The 22,310-nt window shown below is 39.1% G+C and overlaps 1 protein-coding gene across 2 annotated transcripts; it reads right to left on the bottom strand.

Moving 5' to 3' along the window:
* Positions 1-45: 45 nt before the first annotated feature.
* Positions 46-21,924, bottom strand: LOC140927957 (cytochrome P450 4C1-like). 2 transcript variants are annotated; one of them, XM_073377663.1, is made up of 10 exons: positions 21,557-21,916; positions 19,301-19,370; positions 16,086-16,155; positions 14,763-14,889; positions 13,564-13,758; positions 13,153-13,255; positions 10,638-10,705; positions 3,601-3,667; positions 3,186-3,365; positions 46-670 (listed from the first exon to the last, which is right to left on the bottom strand). In XM_073377663.1, the coding sequence occupies exons 2-10, from the start codon at positions 19,338-19,340 to the stop codon at positions 495-497; spliced, it is 1,026 nt and encodes a 341-aa protein (XP_073233764.1). In that variant the 5' UTR covers positions 19,341-19,370; positions 21,557-21,916; the 3' UTR covers positions 46-494. The 2 variants fall into 2 exon arrangements, with proteins under 2 accessions (XP_073233764.1, XP_073233765.1); XM_073377664.1 differs by lacking the exon at positions 3,186-3,365 and having other exon boundaries at positions 21,557-21,924.
* Positions 21,925-22,310: the final 386 nt, after the last annotated feature.

The following is a 22,310-nucleotide window of genomic DNA, read 5'->3' as shown; positions in this document are numbered from 1 at the left end:
AAAATCAACACAAATTATGTGCAATAAAGGAGGAGAACATCATCACTCCTTTTAAGTCTTTATTCATCGGATAAAAATACACATCAGATGTCACATGGTCTTCAAGGTATTTCACGACTAGACTAAGGTAGCTACAGTAGCAGTAAGGCACTCTTGACACCCCGTCAACTCCCAGACTTAATAAGTGATGGGCTGATAACTGCAAATTAAAGTAATTTTCGAATTCTTGAAAATTCGCTCTTTTCCTTCTCTTGGCAGTGTATTTAAAATAAGTACCATCAAGGAGTATTCTTATCCACAGTTTTTAATATGTGTCTATTATTACTGGAAGTAAGAGTGTCTCTGTCCTATAGGGTGTGAAGTTTTAGCACCGTTTCGCCGTGGTGACTCAAAGTTAATTCTCGTAACTTTGGCTTAGACCATGAAGTCATATCTCACGACTTAATTGTATGAACACGCGGAGTTTTATTTCCCAAATTCTAACATTTTTGAATTCACGCTACTTTACCCTTTTGTCGATGAACCAAAGTTACAAATACTCCTTCTTTAGATCTAAGAACAAACTTGACACACAGATGGATGTCGTCGACAGCCTGGGTTGACTGTATTTCAAAATGACGTAACACATGGGCTAGGACAAGCTTCTCTTCAAGAAAAGCCAACCGCTGACCTGTAAGAGAACAGTATTAGTTAGTAGACTATAACCACCTTCGCCGACAACTCCTTCTGAAACGGTTACACCAACGCCTATGGCGTTCCATTTCCCCCAAAATTCAATGTTCCATTTTACATTGTACTTTGCACAATCTATCGTGCATTTTGTGTTTGTCATTTGAGTTTAAACTCGCGATTCAACTTTTTTGCTTTCAACATTCAACTTTGATTTATGCAACATTAAAGTTTTCGCTTTCGACATTCAACTTTTCATATGCAACAGTCAAGTTTTCTAATTCGATCTTCAAGTTCAGTAGAATGTACAACCCACTACATTCTTTTTTTCGCATCCAACATTTAGCACTTGTCCTTTAAGTTTTCGCTTCCGACATCCGAATTTCGACCCCACCAGAAATGCCCGACAAAAGCCGGGGGAAGGATGGGCACGCTTGGAATTGACTGAGCCATAAACAGCGCCGACTTGATTTTGATCACTTCACGCGCGCTGTGTACTGGACGGCATCGATCGTAGAATGAAATATTTCCGAAAGCTTTTGCTTGCAACACTCTTATCGTTGTGTATTTTACTCGTTTCTTTATTTTTTGAAAAGGAATGAACTTTGATTTGTTGCACACCTGCAATCAAAAATCGGTCTGCATAAAAACCCCACAGGCGGCCCAAGCCTAGTCTAGCCTCCTACTCAGACGTTAAGGGGATATTAAGGGGATTCGTCCGGCATTCGTTAAGCATTCCTCTCGAATACCCCATAGGACGTCTGCGTGGGAGGCTACCCAAGCTCTTGTGTGTAAGTGATTTCAGAAAAAACTATCCAACACTGAAAAAAAAATCTCTTGTGGCATGTAATGCTGGAGAAGAATATGTTACAGGTTTGGGAAACAGATTTTTACCTAAAGTCAATCACCCAACCCCCCCCCCCTCCCCCCTTAAAGGACAAACGGTCGACCCCTAATCATTAATATGGGCGGTCTCAAATTGCACAGTCCTTGATGAAATGGCAGCGAACATAAAGGATTTGTATGGGAATTCAGGTTAAGTATTTCAGGGATTTTTTCATGAAATACACCTTTCCAGATGAGACAGTCGGTTGGACAGCACCCACCTCCTTCGAAGACTGTGCAGCGGCATCCTGGCGATCGGCCATGTTCTATCTGTTGTCGACGTGTGTCGACGTCTGGGTTGTCGGGAGTGGAGAAGGTCTCCTTAGTCCACTCCACTGGGAAGTCTCTCGACCGACTCTCGACCATCATTTGAGCGGGGGTGGGTAAGGTCAATTGAGCCCACGATCTCCATCGGTCGCTGACCAGCGGGTTAAAGTTGAATTCGAAAAGTTGAATGTCGAATGTGGAAACTTGCAAGTACAATGTCCAAAGTCGGATTTCGGAAGAGAAAATTTAAAGGACAAGTGCTAAATGTTGGATGCGAAAAAATGAATGTACATTCCACTGAACTTGAAGATCGAATTAGAAAACTTGACTGTTGCTTATGAAAAGCTGCTGAATGTCGAAAGCGAAAACTTGAATGTTGCATAAATCAAAGTTGAATGTTGAAAGCAAAAAAGTTGAATCGCGAGTTTAAACTCAAATGACAAACATAAAATGCACGATAGATTGTGCAAAGTACAATGTAAAATGGAACATTGAATTTTGGCGGAAATGGAACGCCATAAACGCCGACTTTACAACTACCCATTCTCCCACCCGTCCTCTAAAACGGGACAGTGATGCGTGTGGAGGAGGAAGTCTAAAGTGTCCCCCGTTTCTTCGCCGTACCCTCAACGAGAGATAGGGTGAAAGAGTCTCTCTCTCGCCTTGCCGCCCGTTGAGGGGTGGGGCGAAGAGACGGATGAAGTGTCAGTCTAGTGGGGCAGGCAAAGTAGACCCATTTGTATTTTTCCCATTGCTAGTCATGCGAGGTTCTAAAAGAGATATACACTTGGTATTTTAAAGCGATCGAGGTCGTATTCAGTCGTCCGGGTCGTTTGCGATCATCCGGGTAGTGTTTCCATATGATCGTCCCGATAATCTGAACATTATTTGAGATGACTGGGACGATTGGGACCATCATATGGAAACCAGGCTGAAGTAAAAAGAGACTTCAAGGAGGAGAAACAGTTGTCTGGGATGAAGTGGAACTCAGACGCGACGAACTCCTTCTTGATAAATAGCAAAATGTATGGATGTAACAAACTTACAATATAACCACAGACAGCGCAGACGTTTTCAATAGAAAATAGACCAGAACAACTAAATAGACAATGATGTAACGGTAAAACAACATTTCTTTGGAACTAATAAATATATTTTTGACTCCTCTTCAGTCGAATATAGTCGACTCTAGCTCAAATCCTCTTTTCTCACTCTTTGTAATGGGCTGCCTGTGTTGTTACGAAATATTTTTTGTACTTAGTGATATCCGGGTCCCATTTTATATGCAATTCGAAAACTAAGGACATGAACTGAATGACACTCGTAAATTTGCCAGAAAGACTAAAAAGCTACCAATTACTAACCAATACAGTTCCTTGGTCCTGCAGAAAATGGAAGAAACGCAAACGGATGGCGTCCCTGAATGTTCCCCGGTAGAAAACGATCTGGATCGAAAACCAAAGGTGCTGGCCACACCTCTGGGTTTCTGTGGAGTGCGAAGGTAGATACTCCAATTGTTGTTCCCTTTGGAATAAAGTATCCACCTAAAAAATATGATGTCACCCAAGAGAGGAAATAATTTCAACTGTCACGGAAAAAAGACATTTTGCCTGATCAAATAATTCAATGAAACAAAAGTAAACATTAACAGTCTTCACTCTTAAAATAGCCCTGTGTCATTCAAGAGTTTGAATGATTCAGGTCTACACACTGATAATCTTCAATGATTTGCTGCTGCGGTTTTCCATTTTTAAGACGTACTACAACCTACGAACTTACCTAGTTGGCAGTCCTCACTAGTAGATCTTGAAAAGAATGGAACGGAAGGGAATAGTCGCTGAGATTCCTAAATTAAACAGGTAATTAGCGAAGTTGTAGAAAGGCAAGCCAGAAAAAAATGACATGCTTAAGACATGCTTAAAAATGACTGCAAAATCAGAGAATGTCTGAATGATGATGGGATGATTGTATTAGAAATTTGTCAGCCTCCTGTGGTCTTGGCAATTCATTAATCTGATATACGAGCTCTGAAATGACCTGCCATTGCAATGACTAAACTAGAAATATGTGAATCGCATAGCCTCGTGAAGCAGAGACTAAAGGCCAGAAGTAGGGAGAAAGTGAAAGAAGCCAATAGGGAAAAGAAAATATATATTAAAACAAACAAACACACAAACAAAACCAAAAAAACAACGAAAAAAAAAGAAAGAAAAGAAGTGGGACGTAGCTCGGTTAGGCGAGACTTCGCGACTTTACCACTACACCACTAAGGATGATTACGTAAGTGAGAGGAAAAGTGTAACGTTGCTTTCTGTATCAAAGCTCCGCGATAATCCCCATCGTCCATTTCTTTCTCTTTTCTGTTTACTTTGAATTTTTTGTAGTTTATTCGAACAAATTGACATTTAAGACCTTTTCTTGTACACGATTTGGTTTGGACATACTTGAACTGCTACATGTATAATGTGTTTTTGTTAAAGTTTATGGTAGCATAAACTGTTGTTAATAAACCCTAACCGCGGCAGGATTAGCTCAGTCGGTAGGGCGCTTGACTGCAGAGCGGGAGGTCGCGGGTTCTATTCCCGGGGCCGGACCAATACTCAGGGTCTTAAAATAACTGAGAAATGAAGGTACTCCCTTTGCACTGCAGGCGGCTGGACCTTCGCTTAGCTCGGATGACCACGTAAAATGGCGGTCCCGTCTCTATTAGGAGACGTAAAAATATAGTGTCCCCAATTAGCACTTTCGTGCTAAATACAATGACACTCAAATAAAGTGCATTTGTTTTTGTTTTGTTTTTTTTTTCAATGCTGCCCTATGAAAGTACACTTAGGACATACTAGCAACAATCATTTCTCTGTTCTTATGTCACACAACGTGCAACATATGGATAAGCTTTTGTATTAACTAATGGTAGATACTAGTTCAAAGTACAAGAAAGAACAATGAACAGTAACTAGTTGTTTGATTACAATGTATGCTTCTTCTTTGGCAAAGTCCACTGTAACTTAGCATGATATATCACAAGACTCCAGAAAGGTTCCATTCATATTATCACATGCTTATCATGCACATGTGCTCCTCGTTTTGCCGTACACTGTCCTTTCCCAGTCAGTTTTCTTAGGGCTTCGGTTCATTCACAACAGCGTTTTTTTCTCTCCCACCCACCCTTTGCTCTGACTGGAACCTTTGTTTAGTTCTTCGATTATTTCTTATGTTCCCTATATATTTCAGATCAAATCAAAAAACTTTATTTCACTTCGAATTCCAAAAGCTAGCATCAACTGATGCTCATATCTCCAAAGGTATAGCAAACACAAGTAAAATATAAATGACAAAAGTAGTGGATAAGGCACCGGTTACGCCGGTTTTTTGCGGGGGAATTTCATTAACTTGCAAGGGAATACATTAACACCGGTGACGTCGTACATCTCATTAAGATAGGATGATGTCATAGTTTAAATTAATGCCGATGGCGTCATGCATTTCATTAAGATAGGATGATGTCATAGCTTAAATTAATGCCGATGACGTTTTGCATCCCATTAAGATAGGATGATGTAATAGTTTATTTGTAGCTGGCAAGGAGCAAGTGACACCAGAATTTCCTGGAGCTGACGTCATCAAAAAATGTTGAGATCATAATCTATAAACAGAAAAGTTATTTTTATATAATTAGCTATTTGCTATAGTCTTCTGATTAGATATTGTTTGCTATAGTCTTCTGATTGGATATTGTAGAAAGTGTTATATGTTCAAAATAAAAACGGGCAAATTTTGAACGTGTTATCTTTGCAGATTATACTAAATGAAAAATCTTTAATCATTAAATTATTTTCACTAAAAATCGGTTATAAACAAAACCAAGGCACGGAGGTTAACTGAAAAATCTTTACTTCAAAAAAAGGAAAAAGGAGGTTAAGCGAAAGCGAAATGGTACTAATTTTTCGGGCAAAACATGAAAACGAGGTCGAAGCTCAGCGAAGCGAGAAACTGCTTATCAAGCAAAAAAGGCAATCTTTGTTTACTTGACTCTGTAGAAAGTATTGCACAGGGTATAAAAATTCTATAAAAAACAACAGGTGGTTCTAAAGTAAACCCTAACTCTCTTGGTTTTTGAATAAACTCCATTCTAGTAAAGAATAAGTGGAACGGCTATTTAAAAAAAAGACAGGAATAAGGGGTGCGATCGCTTAGCAACACATGTCTTCTTATTTAGCGTTAAAAATCAGATACATAAACAAAACACACACACATACACAAAGTGGAGTTGAAAACTCCCTATTTCAATTTTGACTCACCATTACAAAAGCGTTTTCTCCGTTCTATCTCGAGGAAACTCAGCGCTTGATGAGCTTATGGTCTTGTCAATTCACGCGCCGTTAGCGTTAGTCAGTTAATTATGCGGGTTAACAAGCCCAAAGTTGAATACAAATTAGTTTATCTCTACAGCTAGACCCAAGGAAGCACCTTGATGTATTATTATATAACTTAACAAGGCTCAATTAAAACTCGCGACTAATAATGGCTAGCAATAAAACCACAAGACAGATACCGTTTTAAAAACTTTATTAAAACCCAATAACAAAAAAAGAGTCAAATAACAACGACTTGAAAGGAAAAGGAATGAAAATTAATCCTTTGACTGACTATTGCAAATCCGTTTTCTCCGTTCTATTTCGGGGAATAATAAATAATCCTTCCGTGTCCACACAATCTTCCAATGGCCTCTTAGCCAAGAGTTCGACTTTCTTTGTTTCTTGCGACTGCAAGATCTCTTGTAAACCCTGTTGACAGTTCGATGGATGAACAAAAATGACATCTTTTTCGCAAATAGTCAGGTTATATAGAGTGTCAGAAAGGCCAAACACGGGCCAGAAAGGCCATAACCAGGCCTGAAAGGCCAAAACCAGGCCAAAAGGGACAAAAGGAGACAAACGGGCCATTTCTAGTCATGTGTCTTTATTTTCTCAAACACACGCGTGGGTGTCGCGCGTCGCTAGTCACGCAATAGCTCTTAACATTGGAATCATCATCTTTAATCAGTGTAATCACAGTTCAAGATTCCATACATCACTTCTAAATAGCAGGTTGTATTTCGGGCACAAAAAACCCACCAGTCTGAGATTACATACATTTCTTCTAGAAATGTGGTGGTGGTGGTGGTGGTGGTGGTGGAGGAAAAACAATAGAAATGTGGTGGCGGTGGTGGTGGTGGTCGTGGTGGTGGTGGAGGGAAAATAATAGAAATGTGGTGGCGGCGGAAAAATAATAAAATGCGGTGACGGTGGTGGTGGTGGTGGTGGTGGTGGTGGAGGAAAAAAAATAGTAATGTGGTGGCGGTGGTGGTGGTGGTGGTGGCGGGAAAACAATAAAAATGTGGTGGCGGCGGTGTTGGTGGTGGTGGAGGGAAAACAATAGAAATGTGATGGCCTTATTTTCATTATGAAACTATACACACCGCCACCACATTTCTATTGTTTTCCCTCCACCACCACCAACACCATCACCGCCACCACATTTTTATTGTTTTCCCTCCACCACCACCTCCACCACCGCCACCACATTTCTATTGTTTTCCCCCCACCACCACCAAAACCGCCACATTTCTATTGTTTTCCCTCCACCATCACCACCACCACCGCCACATTTCTATTGTTTTTCCTCCACCACCGCCACCACATTTCTAGAAGAAATGTATGTAATCTCAGACTGGTGGGTCTTTTCGTGCCCGAAATACAACCTGCGTATTTAGAAGTGATGTATGGAATCTCGAACTGTGATTACACTGATTAAAGATGATGATTCCAATGTTGAGAGCTGTTGCGTGACTAGCGACGCGCGACACCCACGCGTGTGTTTGAGAAAATAAAGACACATGACTAGAAATGGCCCGTTTGTCTCCTTTTGTCCCTTTTGGCCTGGTTTTGGCCTTTCAGGCCTGGTTATGGCCTTTCTGGCCCGTGTTTGGCCTTTCTGACACTCTATATAACCTGACTATTTGCGAAAAAGATGTCATTTTTGTTCATCCATCGAACTGTCAACAGGGTTTACAAGAGATCTTGCAGTCGCAAGAAACAAAGAAAGTCGAACTCTTGGCTAAGAGGCCATAGGAAGATTGTGTAGACACGGAAGGATTATTTATTATTCCTCGAAATAGAACAGTAAAACGGATTTGTAATAGTCAGTCAAGGGATTAATTTTCATTCCTTTTCCTTTCAAATCGTTGTGTATTTGACTCTTTTTTTGTTATTGGGTTTTAATAAAGTTTTTAAAACGGTATCTGTCTTGTGGTTTTATTGCTAGCCATTATTAGTCGCGTGTTTTAATTGAGCCTTGTAAAGTTATATAATAATACATTAAGGTGCTCCCTTGGGTCTAGCTGTAGAGATAAATTAATTTGTATTCAACTTTGGGCTTGTTAACCCGCATAATTAACTGACTAACGCTAACGGCGCGTGAATTGACAAGACCATAAGCTCATCAAGCGCTGAGTTTCCTCGAGATAGAACGGAGAAAACGCTTTTGTAATGGTGAGTCAAAATTGAAATAGAGAGTTTTCAGCTCCACTTTGTATGTGTGTGTGTGTTTTGTTTATATATCCCACTTTTAGCGCTAAATAAGAAGACATGTGTTGCTAGGCGATCGCACCCCTTATTCCTATCTTTTTTTTAAATAGACGTTCCACTTATTCGTTACTAGAATGGAGTTTATTCAAAAACCAAAAGAGTTAGGGTTTACTTTAGAACCACCTGTTGTTTTCTAGAATTTTTATACCCTGTGCAATACTTTCTACAGAGTCAAGTAAAGAAAGATTGACATTTGTGCTTGATAAGCAGTTTTTCGCTTCGCTGAGCTTCAACCTCGTTTTCATGTTTTGCCCGAAAAATTAGTACGATTTCGCTTTCGCTCAACCTCCTTTTTCCTTTTTTTGAAGTAAAGATTTTTCAGTTAACCTCCGTGCTTGGTTTTGTTCATAGCCGATTTTTAGTAAAAATAATGTAATGATTAAAGATTTTTTATTTAGTATAATCTGCAAAGATAACACGTTCAAAATTTGCCCGTTTTTATTTTGAACACATAACTCTTTCTACAATATCCAATCAGAAGACTATAGCACACAATATCTAACCAGAAGATTATAGCAAATAGCTAATTATATAAAAATAACTTTTCTGTTTATAGATTATGATCTCAACATTTTTTTGATGACTTCAAACTCCAGGAAATTCTGATGTCACTTGCTCCTTGCCAGCTACAAATAAACTATGACATCATCCTATCTTAATGGAATGCATGACGCCATCGGCATTAATTCAAGCTATGACATCATCCTATCTTAGTGAAATGCATGACGCCATCGCCATTAATTTAAACTATGACATCATCCTATCTTAATGAGATGTACGACGTCACCGGCGTTAATGTATTTCCTCCAAGTTAATGAAATTCCCCCGCAAAAAACCGGCGTAACCGGTGCCTTATCCACTACTGACAAAGGTAATTAGAATAAAGTAATACTATATATTATATACAAGTTTAAGATAATGTAGAAACAAGAAAATTATTATATACATTGTGCCTTCTGCAACTAGTGATAATGAAAACTAATTACAAAGGCGCAGCATTTATTATTTTTATTAATGCTCTTAATTTTTGGATTTGAAAACATGTAATGATTCAGCTTCTAAGTACCTCTGGAAGCATATTCCAATATTTGCTGGTAGAGTAGCAGAGTAGCAGTATTTAGCATGACCAGAATGTATTTTAAGGAGATCATTATTTTATTCCCCTATATCTATATCTATCCTTAAGATTAATCATTTATATTATGGTGTTATACTTGACTACGTCTCATTCCTACATTAGGTTCCGGGGATGTGAAATTGCTGTCTTGCTTCCAAATAAAAGGAGTGGCAGGGAAGTGCAACCCCTGGCTGCACTTTACCCCACAGTAAGGCTTAGCCCTTGGAGACAGGTCCGGAAAAATATCCACTCCAGGGTGTGGACCCCCGGTCCCACCTGATCTGTACTCCACCCCTCCTGGTTCCCCTTAGTTCTTGTACTGGGGGATATGGGCCTCACCCCCGGAGACTGATCAGGACTCCTGTCCAGGGTGGCTACCCCCGGTACCACTCGATCTTGTCTCCCCCCAGGAGGGCTTCTCGCCTGGTCCCCTTACCCCTAGATTTAAGCGCTTCCCTGCCAAAAGAACTTTGCCCTTTACCCTTTGTGTGTTTTCTGTGTGGTACCCGACATATAGCATTTATGCGAAAACACTGCCAATTGGAAGAGTTTATTAATTGCGTGTTTAATAACAACAAGTTTATTCAATTATCAAATAATTTAAGTCTATGTTACCCACAATTAGCGGACCTATTCTAGTTGGGTAACAATACAATAATTGTCTCCTATAAAGTCGGGAAAAGAACGTAAGTAAAGAGAAAGCAAAAATAAAATGAAATAATTAAAAAATAGATTAAAGGTAGCACCCATAGAAATGAGGAAGGAAAACAGTTTAACAGAATAAGGAGTTCAGGTAGGAACTGGTAATGGTACTCATATCAACATACACCTTCTTAGTTTCCCAAACCTTGATCAGTAATTTACGCTTATTTGTTTTTGACTCTTGAGACAAAAGACTGTACGTCGTCCTCGTTCCCTCATTTCACCTACTATTTCATTAGTAAATGTCGCCGCTTAAGGGTGAAAGATCTTTCAGTGAATTAAGGCTAATACACACCGGGTAGAGAGAGAATTCACAGGAAGGCTTTTTAAATCTTCCAAAAATTTTGAAGTAAACGGGGGTAGCTTACCTTCAATACGCACTCCAGAAAACGAAACTCCTTTAAGTCATCTACTGTTAACACGTTTGAACGACGCTCTAGAAAACAACAGAGAGCTTAAGGGTTGACACAGTCAACCGGAAGTGAAGCCCTTTCCCTTACAATATGCCTTGAAGCTACAAAAATTTGTATTTACTCTTATTGAGACGATTTGCCCCAGAATTTGTACAAAACCACTGTCCAAGAATGGCAAAAAACAAACAAACAAATAACACTTCTAATTGACGTACATCGGTTAAAAACGTCTTTGCTTGAGCTCCCTAATTTGCTATTGTAAAAGGAACTAAAATGATATATAGTATAACCACAGCAAGACCGTTGCTTCTATAGCAAAGAAAAGAAAGCTAAAACGTCAAGCAAAATGTATAACATTAAATTACATTTTTTAAAATTACAATTGTAGCTCCTGAAAACGTCTGGCTTACAACAGCAATCTCGACCTCAGAGCTCTTCTGCGCATGACGGCCAGGGAGAAAGAGCTCTGGGGAACCCTGGAACCAGATTGTCTCTGATTGGTTTCAGCAAAAAACAATAAAAGTGCGTCTGATTGGTCCATTCAAGTTCGCACGGGAGCGGGTGAACGTGTAGCGTTTCTGGCGTGTGAACTGGTTTTTCAGAAGAAATGTTGAAGTAAACACGCCCGGCCAATTCTAGATTTCAGCGATTCCAAAACAACGTTTGCTTAACTAGGCAAAATAACTGATTCCTCAATTTCCCAATTTCCAAATAAAATACCTTAGCTATATATCGAAAATTGAGCAAGGAAAAGATTTGAATGTGAAAAATGAAATAAAAATACCTTATTGTAGGAAATTAACGCGACTTAAATTAACGCAAATTTAATGGGAAACGACTTTCGAATAAAGAAAATTAACGCGAAAGAGGAGGTAGAATTTCATAAAAAGGAAATTAACGCGATTATCTTGGCCGAAATCAAAGGAGAAGATATTGACGTCACTTCTGACAGCGACAACGATGAAGATGAACTCGAAATATTGTAAATCTTCGCCTTAGCTTTTGTGAAAGGGTAAATGGGTAAATGGAAAGAAAGAAAGCTTGTATTTAATGTTTTTTAGGTGTCAAGAATGTCTGGACAGGTTCCAAAATTGGGGTTAAAATACTGGAAATGAAGAGCGCGGAAATTAACGCTGCACTTAATTAACGTCGCGGAAATTAACGCTCAACAAAATTAACGCGACTTAAATTGAAGCGAATTTTAACGATTCGCGTTAATTTCATGGAGGTTTAATTTCCTGTAATAAGGTACACCGACATCTTTGCCAGCTATAATTTAAGAAGCATGACTCATCACTGATTTTTCTTCGACTTCCACGTTATCGTAGTCACATTAAGTAGCCGAGTATGAATAAAAACTTTAGCTTCATGTCGTAAATTTCCCAAAAACAGACTTGCAAGAGAGAAGTAAACAGAAAAAGTAAATCGTTCCCTAAAGTGATGAGTGTACAATGAGACTAGATATCTATAGTTGTCTTCTTTTCCCAAGATATCGCATTTCAAAGTAGCTTTACCGAAGCGTTTTATACTATGACTCATGAAGAAACTTAAATAAAAGGAAGCTAAATTCATATTTTGGAAAGTCTTATTGGAATATCCATACGTTTATTTCAACAAGCCATTCGGGTTTCACTTACCGACTGTTAAAGTAGTCCACGGAAATATTTAATCAACTGTCAAGCATATGCAAATTTCAACTGTCAAATCTGTGACCGTTTAACGGTATTTTCTCAGCAGCGACCACAAGAGCTTTGGATACCTGAAGATTCTTCAAGGGCCCCGTTAATTTCTTTGGCTCTAATTCCGAAGCAGCACAAAAATTTCGCGATTAAGTAGATATAAAAGAAGCAAAAAGTTTTGGTTGGATAAAAGAGCATGCGCTGTGAGGACCAAATGGCCAGATTTTGGCTACGCCGGCGCAGAGTTTCCCAGAGTTTACGCGCGCATTCCCAAAACCCGTAATTAAGTACTGTGGTCTAGACTACGAGAAGTCCCCCATTTTTCCTGAGGAAAAATGGGGGACTACTCGTAGTCTAACTGGGGTCGAAAATGGGTTACAACAGCCATTGCTAGAATCTTCTTTTAGGTCATGCGCAACTATGAATGGTGCGAACGCACTTTTCTATTGCGAGGTACTGTAAGGAAGCAAATGTATCGAAACTTTTTGACATTTTTAAAAGTATCTTTATGTAGACGAGTCTGGACATAGCTTCGCACGACAGGGGAAGAATTTATGGGTAAAGACTATTAGTTTCTTGAATCTCCAAGGACTTAAGAAATCCCTCATCTTTGCAGCTTAGTTATTGTATAAATGATATTTTTCATTTAAACATGTACTTATTAAAAGCTCTCCTTGGTTTTTTTTCTTACTAGGAAATCCTCACTGGAAAGCGTCAATTAAGTATACTTGTACTGTCTATATATCGTATTCAGCAACCATATTACAAAAGGTACGTTTCGGTTACGTTACCAAAAAAGGATTCCACCTCCTCGTATACTCTCTGCTGTATGACTGGATGACGACCAAGAAGATACAAAGCCCACGTGATACCAGCTGATGTCGTGTCATGGCCCTAAATAATAGTGAAAAAAGCCAGCTTATCCTTAGACGTTGGGTGAGGAGTGCGTATAAGGGTATCACTGCAAACGTAAGAGTTTTCTTCGAAAACGATAATGATATTTGATATTTGTCATCACAAGCTTTTTGTTTACTCCTTACACAAGATTTAGCTACGTTTGACGGCTATCGTTCCGCTGTGTTCATACCTGGTGAAACCAATTTATTAAGAAACCACGAGGTTTATTTTTATGCTATAGTTCCCTCATCTTGCAAGTAGATGAAATTCATAAAAATATTCTTATGAAAGTGATAACTTTACACCTCAAACATAAATGTGTCCACTTCTTCTCTGACTCCTTCTCGCGATATTTCGCCATTTTCATACGCCTCGAGCAGCGCATCGAGAAAGGCAAGCCGCCTTTTACTTGTTAACTCAGACTGATCATCGTCTTCGTTCTTCTTTCCTCCGTTAGATAATTTTTTAGCTGCTCGCTCGGCAATTTGCTCGTCAATGACCTAGAATTAAATACAGAGCTTAAATTCGTGTCACAAAAGTAAGGGTTATGACTTGCCACGGTTTCAAGTACATCTAGACCATCAATTAATTATAACAAATATATTTCGATCCAAGGTAATGCGTTTGATTTTTTTCATTTTCTGTGTATGGTAAGAATGGACCGAAATTGTGCTTGGTGCTGTTATGGAAAAGTGTCCACTGCATCTAAAGCATTAAAAATGATTTACATTTTACAAAGCGGCCAGAGTTAAGCCTATGACTTTATGCCACAGATGAATTGATTTCTTTTTTCTGTGTAAAGTATATTTGAAATAGAACAAGAACTAATGTTTGGTCGGTGTTTTGGAACAATATCAAGACTATTTTAAAAACCCCGAGAAAGATTTTGTTCATTTTGGTGGTAGCAATCTTGGATTTTCTTTAAACATTTAGCCAATGATTTTGTGTCAGAACGTTTTTTCTTTCCTTAACTGAATTATCTAAATGCACCGAAAAATGATGTTTGGTGAAGTTTTGCGGAACTGTGTCAACGGCATACATAACCTTAACAAAGATTTTGACTTTATTTTCCGGCCACTTTCTCTTGGATTTTTTCAATGGGATTAACCTGTGGTGATGTTTTGAAACGATAAGGTAATGATAAAGTAATGCTTAGATATTATAAGGTGATTAGGTATGACCAGGCCCTAGTTGTTGAGAGATTGAAAAGAGGAACCCAACGGATAGATCTCTATCAGTTTGTTTTCCTTATACCCATCTAATACCTATCCACTATGATTTGTTCTGTGGACAGCACTACCAAACATTTGAAAAACTGGGGCCAAGAGATAAAAAGTTTATGACCAGGTATAATATGAATAGGTGGTGATCATGAAGTGATGAACCATCCCCCGTCACTAGTTCAGCGATAACAAAAAGTCTTCTCTAAATACGGATGTACATATAGATGATTGCAAAGGCCGTCTCACTGACCCCGAAAGGAGTGATAAACACGAGGAGACACCTTGTCTGTAAAGCCGTGAAGGATCTTTAAACAATTGTTAAACTCCCTTCCTGGAGGACACAGGTTAAAAATGGCATCTGGCCAAAACCAAGGTGATCGGGAACGCATTTCTAATAGCTCGCTCAGCCTAGAAAAGGAAGGTTAATAGTATTAAATAAGTACATAAATAACTCGATAAAACTATGGCACGTCCATACATATCCGGATATAGTTGAAAACGGAGTTTTTTTCTCCGTTTTCAAAAAATAAGCGTCCACACGATGGTACTAAGATAGCATCCCTTAAAGAGCATGTGCGGTGGTAGTAAATGCATGACCTCATTGTGTGTGTGTGTGTGTGTGTGTGTGTGTGTGTGTGTATGTGTGTGTGTGTGTGTGTGTGTGTGTGTGTGTGTGTGTATTCACCTGTTCACGCGTAAACGATACAATAAGCCGGAATTTTCAGAAGACTCCTCTTAAACCTCCTCTGAAATCTCCTCTGAAACCTCCTCAAACACCTGCGTTTTTGGTGCCCTATACCGCCGTTAGAAAAAGATCTCAGCATGTCGTTAAAAACATCCGGATATGTGTAAACTGGGCCCTTGACGACCGCAGCGCAGAAATCAACAACTTGACAAGAGCACTTTTTCTGACTACTTTTTCATTATGAAACAGTGTAAATTCACATCGGTTTATACTCCATTATAGTTTTTATAATGTAACTTGGGATGAAAATTTTCTCAAAATGGTCCAAAGCTTCTTTAATTTATTCATATTTTTGGTCTATTTTATCTAAATGGCATTATTTATTTAATTTTTTTTCATTGTTTGTTTTCTTTCCTCCAACAGAAGCTTCATCTTTTGTAAACCTATATTACCATACCAAAAAAGAGGAAAAAATTATACCAGTTTTCAAAAATAGAGTCACGAAACAGTGAAAACTGGATAAAACGGACTCCAAATTGAGCGGACTCCCTCTTGCAATAAGCGCCGGGACGTGATGGGTGTCAGTGGGTTCCAAGCTTTTCTTCCCAAGCATTCTGTGAAACGAACCTGATACACTTGCACACGTGCCTCTTTTAAACGGACAGATAGGCTACAGCCCCGTCAGTGTCGAGGTAATACAGGTTTCACTTTAATACGCTACTTGCACAGTCACATGATACAGAAACAACTTGCTGGTCTGCAAATGACGCAACGGGGCAAGAAAACGACAAAGATATAACATCACATCAAATTCTAATTTTCTATCTTTTCAAAGTCCCACTGCGTAATTTGTGTTTTAGCAAGGTGTTGAGCTGAAAACGGCCCATTAACTACAAAAAAAAAAGAAACGAAAGCCTACTTGACTACTGCTTGGACATACGGTGAGTTGCTTTTCTCCTGTGCATTTGCTGATGGGCCCATAGATGTTACTTTAAAAAAAAAAGTCAAATCAGGTATCCCTACACAGAACAAATCGGATAACTATGGAAGCATTATACTGCGTAAACAACAGTTAATGTTACTAACAATGCATTTGCGTTGTCGAATAGTCTAAACTTTGGAAACGATTTTAGTATGTCTTATTTGTGTTCTCTTTTGAAAAGATTTATGTACGCTTGGAATGTTCTTATATTAATTTATTTTCCTAGTTTGTATTGAGTTTTCTAGAATTACATACAGTATCCCTAACGTGAACAAAATTTTTGATAACAAAACGAGTAGAAATGCAATGTTGCTCGTTTTAACATATACGTTATAACCTGTCGTGCAACAGATTGGTTGCAAGACAATTTGAATGTGGGTGGTAAAACGTGCAACATAGCTTTTCAACCAAGAGAGGATAAAGGGGACAGAGAAGGCATCCTCCATACACACCCTATTCCACAGGTAATTCGTCTCGAGTTATTTTTAAGACCACAGATCCCAAGGGGGATTAGACGACAGCCAATCACATAGTGCGAATGTGTTCCGCGTGGATGACCCACGCTCAGAGCCACGCGTCCTTCACGAATTGACGCAGAAAAAAATGGCGGAAGACGCGGAGAGCAATATTGCTATTCGTTTAGTCGACGAAAACGACTAAAGAGAAATTTCTGCTAAAGCTGTGTCAGCGAAACGGAAATTAAAAAAGAATCGCCCTTCCTCTCTTGTATAGAAGTGACAGTACAGCAGGGAAATCCTTAACACAGTGAACATTCTCTCAGGATCATTTATAATTTACAGTTTGAAGAGAGCAATTTCTGGTTTGATATTTATTCTTTTATTAGTCTTTTATTATTCAACAACGTCCTATAACAATAATAATAATAATAATAATAATAATAATAGTAATTTAATAACTTCTAGAGCGCTATTTACATTCACTGATCAACAGCGCTTAACAACTTAAAAAACTACAATAAAATTCAAATTTGTAAAACTAATTACATGTACATGAATATTACTTGCTACTTGCTTTATTGTGCAAACGACCGGTTTCAATAGACCGGCGAAATTTCTCATTTTATTAAAGCACTGAGGTTACGATAACTTTGTAACCTTGATTTCACGGGTTGTCAAAGAGTCAAGCGATTCCCTTTTCAGGGGCGGATCCAGGACTTTTTTTAGGAGGGGGTGCACTCGTCTCTTGCTCTACTTCAACACCAATAAACCACATAGTTTTTTTTTGCAGAATACCAGTTGTATTAGAAAATCGCAGGTCATCTCAGGGGGGGGGGGGGGTGCGCACCCCCTGCACCCTCCCCCTAGATCCGCCCCCGCTTTTCCCAGGTGAGCGCCGACTCATTTCGCTTCAATATTCAGAAATGCTCTTGATCTCTTTACGCTTTCATTGCGTTTTGCATGGCGTTTAGTCATACGAAACCTCCACGAAACATCCACGAAGCGCGTGAGGTAACTTTATCTCGATTCTAAAAATAACTCGAGACGATTACCTATGGAATAGGGTGTGTATGGGGGATGCCTTCTCTGTCCCCTTTATCCTCTCTTGTTTTCAACTCATTTTCAGCGAACTGGAATAAACGCGACGATGTTTGAATCGTCGATGCTAAAGCTTCCTATTGTTCTGATCCCGAGTCGAATTTAAGGCTATGTTCACACTATACAGAATAGCTTTTCTTGGCCCCACGAAAGACTATCCGGGATAGTGTGAACAGCAACAGTCCGGGGTGGCACATGTCGTTCACACACATCCAACATCGTGCCGACGCAGTTGGTCGAGACGGTTTGGTGCAGTAATTTCCAGCCCTCACTCCTGAATATTTACTTACTTCTCAATGGGTTTCAGTCCTCCTCCTACTTATTTACTTCCGGGAAGGTCCGAATAGGTGTTCACACTACAGCAAAGTAATGCAGAAAACCTATCCGTTACGTGACCTCCATTTTCGAGATCGGCGTGGTAGTCCAGTCAAGTTGTGTTTTAGCATCAAAGTAATTGCAACAGAATTTTTTTCAACGCCATTTAATTGTTGGATGGCTATTTAACGACATACTGAGAAAAAGACCAAAAGCCGAAGGCAAAATGAGCCCGAAAATCCTCCTAGAAAAGAACAAGGAAAGGGAAAATAGAGTGAGCGAAGAGAAAGAAAGGAGGAGAAGAAAAACAAAAACAATGGTTACACTGCTAGTTTTTTTTTTGACTTGTGTTTGAGGGAAGAGTCCTATTTTGGCTGTAACGTTATTTAAAAATCCAGCTCTGATATACATTTTTATGAAAGGTTTGAACCCAGGAGTCATTTCAAAAGCAGGTTGAGTTTAATCGTCCTTGTGCCTCACAGAAACCTGATTTAAAAAGGATATATTTTAAAATCTGGTGATTAAGTAACGGCTTTCATTTTTCAGATTTAAAGCCTTCCGACTAAATTTGTTGTAGTTTTACAGCCAAAAGTTCACTCTATTACTCTGCAAGCCTCCTGGCGTTCCTTTAGCAAAAGATGGGCTTCCTGTGCAAAAGCCAACCGTGTAAAATATTTATCATTTTTGAAAAAAAGAAACACGTAGTTTTTATCACCGAAAACTAGGTAGCAGTTATTCCTTCTTCTTTCGCTTTTCCATAAAAGTAACAAACACTTTTTGCGCATTTTTTATTTGAACGTATAATTTCAACTAACGTGGGCGCCCTGTGTTAAAAGCTCAAAATGTTTAACGCTTAATTTTGACATGTTCCACCTAACGGATTTTGGCGGATTTTTAGTATGTTGCTAGATAGGCCACCCTTACTTAAAAAACAATTCTGTTGCAATTAGTTTGATGTTGAGCCTCAAAAATGCCTAGATTGACTGAACGACGGTGCAGCTTTGCTCCGTCACAGAAATCGCGCCGCCACAACCGTTCAAAGCCATCAGGTGTAGTGTGAACATAGCCTTAAACTGATTGATCGATTCATTTTTTTCTGACTTTTGAAAACAAAGAAACAAACAAAAAATTTAATCACAAAACTATAAAACCGAGTTGTTAACACCCAGTGCTTTTAAAGATTGGCAAACTTCTTCGAAAATCTGGTAGAGATTCACTGCGCTTCTAGAAACAGGAAGTAGGCGATGCAGTTATTAGCCTTTAATACGTCAATATAATTACCACATATTATGTCCAGAGTCAAAAGGGCGATGTAAGGCATAATGTCGAAAGCACCTTTGTTTACCTTCTCCTGGGAAAAAACAAAGTAAAAGCAACAAAGCCCGAATTTTAATTTATATTTAACACTAATTTGAATGATTGAGCATTTGAAGCGATCTTACATCACCACATGTCACGCAAATAAATGAAGAATTCAAGAAATAATAACAATAAAAACATGAACATTCTGTCCATTTTGAGGTTGTGCTTGACACTGAATCGGTGTCGTATCGAACTGCACTATTGGACTGTTTGGGGGACGAACTTTGACCCAGACTCCTACCAAACCTATCTAAAAATAAATATAACTAGAGTTATGAAACCGGGTTAGCAAACATTTTGTAATTTTTCTCAACTCCCCCTGTCTAATAGCTTGTTTACTGTGTTGTTTGCTTACGTCGTTTTTTTTCATTTTTTTTTGCTTGTTTTGTGGTTAGGGATTTGTGTAGATGTGGATGTAGACAGAATTACTATCTTAAGCCCCCCTTCCCCGCTCCCTGTTTTTTTTCCTTACCCACAATTCTTTGTTTAACACAAGTGACAGTTATTTGAAATCAGTGCGCGCCTAAAGCTGGTTTCGGTGCCGTTTAGCAGTTTAGTTTTAGATATAGGTCACCTTGAGAAAAGTTTCCCGGAGAGCATCATGTAAAACTCTGAGATGGGACAAAGTTATTACGATTCGTAGAGTCTGCATCGTCCAATATCGTATTATATTCTCGTTTCAAAAAACGAGATCAATCACCCTGATCCGGGCTGAGACAGAAAGGTACGATATTGTTCGCTTTTCTAAGGTGACCACTAAGTCTTTGGCCTCGGGAACAGGCTCTTAAGAGTCAAATGAATTAGGTGAGAGCAAAATTGCAGGTGAACTTTGACCAGGGCCAAGACTTTTTTCTGGTGTGAAAACAAGGCTAAGGTGATCCGCCGACCGTGTGACTCTACATCCGGGAACTTGAATGAGACGAGTGTAAGAGAAAAGTCCAGAGGTATTTATCTGGCAATAGGCTGAGTTTTTCCGAGTTATTCGATGATATTTCGCTCATGTTAAACGTGGGAAGATTATGCGTGGTTGTGGATAGTCCTATCAGTGCCGGGAAAGTGTGTGATTGTGTGATTTCCGCATGGTGTTGACAGGTATGTGATCGCGTGGTTGAACCGCGCTTTGGCCAAAATATTCTGTGCTAGCCATGAATATTGTTTCGTCGGTGTTTAGCTTAGCTGATTGTACCTTGGAAAAGCGACTCTCGACTCCAAAAAAAAAGATCTAGGTCTAGTTTCAGCGGGCTCTAATGGCGTTGAACCATAGGCCGATTTTTGCAGATAAGAAAGTGATAATTTGTGCACTACGTTTCATTCAGTTTGTCGTCTATTCCACGCGGAATCCTGTTGTTTATCGAACCGCGAAAAAAGTAGTGTTTTGCTAACTATTGAAGTTGTTATGTAAGCCTTAACCAGGCACTCTTTCGCTGCAGTTCACTCACCTTAAAAATTTCTAGACTGAAATGACACCGGTTTGAAACTTCGCGAAGTCAGTTTACTAAATAAATGTTCTAAAATTTGCGTCATTTTAAATTTAGAGTTGTTGGAATGCTTCTCGGGACCATTAACTTACTGCCCGGCGTCAGATAAAGGCTTTTAATCGGCCTTTAAATGAGTTTTATGGTTTTTAATTGCCAAGTAGTAGAATGAGTTGATGTTTTTGCTGACCCGGTTTTCAAAAATCCAGGTATAAATGTTATTGTAAAAAACAAATCGACCACAATTTTCCATGGTCTGCACTCTTATAGACCATAGAAATGACGTCATAAAATGTTTAAAACTCAAGTGGAACCACGAGCCGCAGGCGAGTGGTTTCACTGCAAAGTTTTGGACATTTTATGGCGTCATTTCTATGGTCTATAAGAGTGTAGACCATGGAAAATTGTGGTCGATTTGTTTTTTACAATAACATTTATGTTTAGCTTCCTGCGAAGTTTCTCAGAAAATGTTACGTCATTTCCATGGTCTATGCTCTCAGAGACCATAGCTCTCGACCAATCAGCGCGCGAGGATTCGCTCAGTTATTGTAAAAAAAAGAAGCGATGGCGTCCTTAAACAGCCCCTAAGTGCAATTCACCATAATACCGAGCCTGCGCATGCTCGCGTACAACCTCTCAATGCCGTATAGTGACTGTTAAGCAAAAGTAATTTCTTTTCAAGGACGAAACAGACCGTTACCTGTAGGTGCGAAATCAAAATAGCGGTCTGTTCCTCGCAGACTTGAATAAAGTCGTTCAGTATGCTGAAGTGGAATGTTGGCGTTATTAGCTTCCGTCGACTCCTCCATTTCTCGCCCTTGCTACCAAAGAAGACAAGTGCCGTAAACTAGGATTCTTCATCTCAGACAAGACAAAATTATTTAATTCCTAGCAATAGTGTAACGTACTGGTGATAAATTGCCGCTTGTTCTCATTTTTTTCGTCAAATGCTTATACAACTGTTTTTACTTCGTCCTTAAGGTACAGAGTGACTGTTATCACAAAAGCTGGAAGAAAAAAATCGTTTGTTTTGAGGCTACTATGACTTATGGGAATCTTTTGAGGCTACTCGGAGAAAACAAGAGAGCAACAACAAAAGAAGCAAGCAATCCAGCAAACCTTACTATTTACGGCATCACCATCTTACACTTACCCTAAGGCGTACAAGAAGGAAAGGATATTCTTGATGTTTCTCCAAACGAATTTGAGCGAAGACCTCTCCCCACCATTTATCCCTTAGGCCCCAAGATCAAACGCCGCACATTACCTCAACCCTGCAGCCTAATGCTGATCAGCAAAATATATTAGCTTATATTGTCTCCATTAGGATCCAAATAAACTCCTACCTATACATCTACCCATCTTCACGTACCTTGTCAGTAATCCTTAGTTTGTCACAAATGTAAGGAACATTGTTATGGACAGAAAAAAAGAGAAAAAAATTGATTAAGATA

Source organism: Porites lutea, chromosome 2 (assembly GCF_958299795.1).
Source record: "Porites lutea chromosome 2, jaPorLute2.1, whole genome shotgun sequence".
Classification (NCBI taxonomy): Eukaryota; Metazoa; Cnidaria; class Anthozoa; order Scleractinia; family Poritidae; genus Porites; species Porites lutea.
The sequence above is the reverse complement of the archived record's forward strand: the minus strand, read 5'-3'. Positions and strand labels throughout refer to the sequence as shown.

Bases quoted from the DNA above. Each gene is read 5' to 3' on its own strand.
- LOC140927957 (XM_073377663.1), bottom strand. From the start codon at position 19,340: ATGCCTTACATCGCCCTTTTGACTCTGGACATAATATGTG. The intron at 14,890-16,085 runs GTAGGCTTTCGT...TTCCTTTTCTAG, and splicing joins TATGTCCAAGCAGTAGTCAA to GCTGAGCGAGCTATTAGAAA. The intron at 10,706-13,152 runs GTAACGTAACCG...GTTGTTTTCTAG, and splicing joins GGAGGTGGAATCCTTTTTTG to AGCGTCGTTCAAACGTGTTA.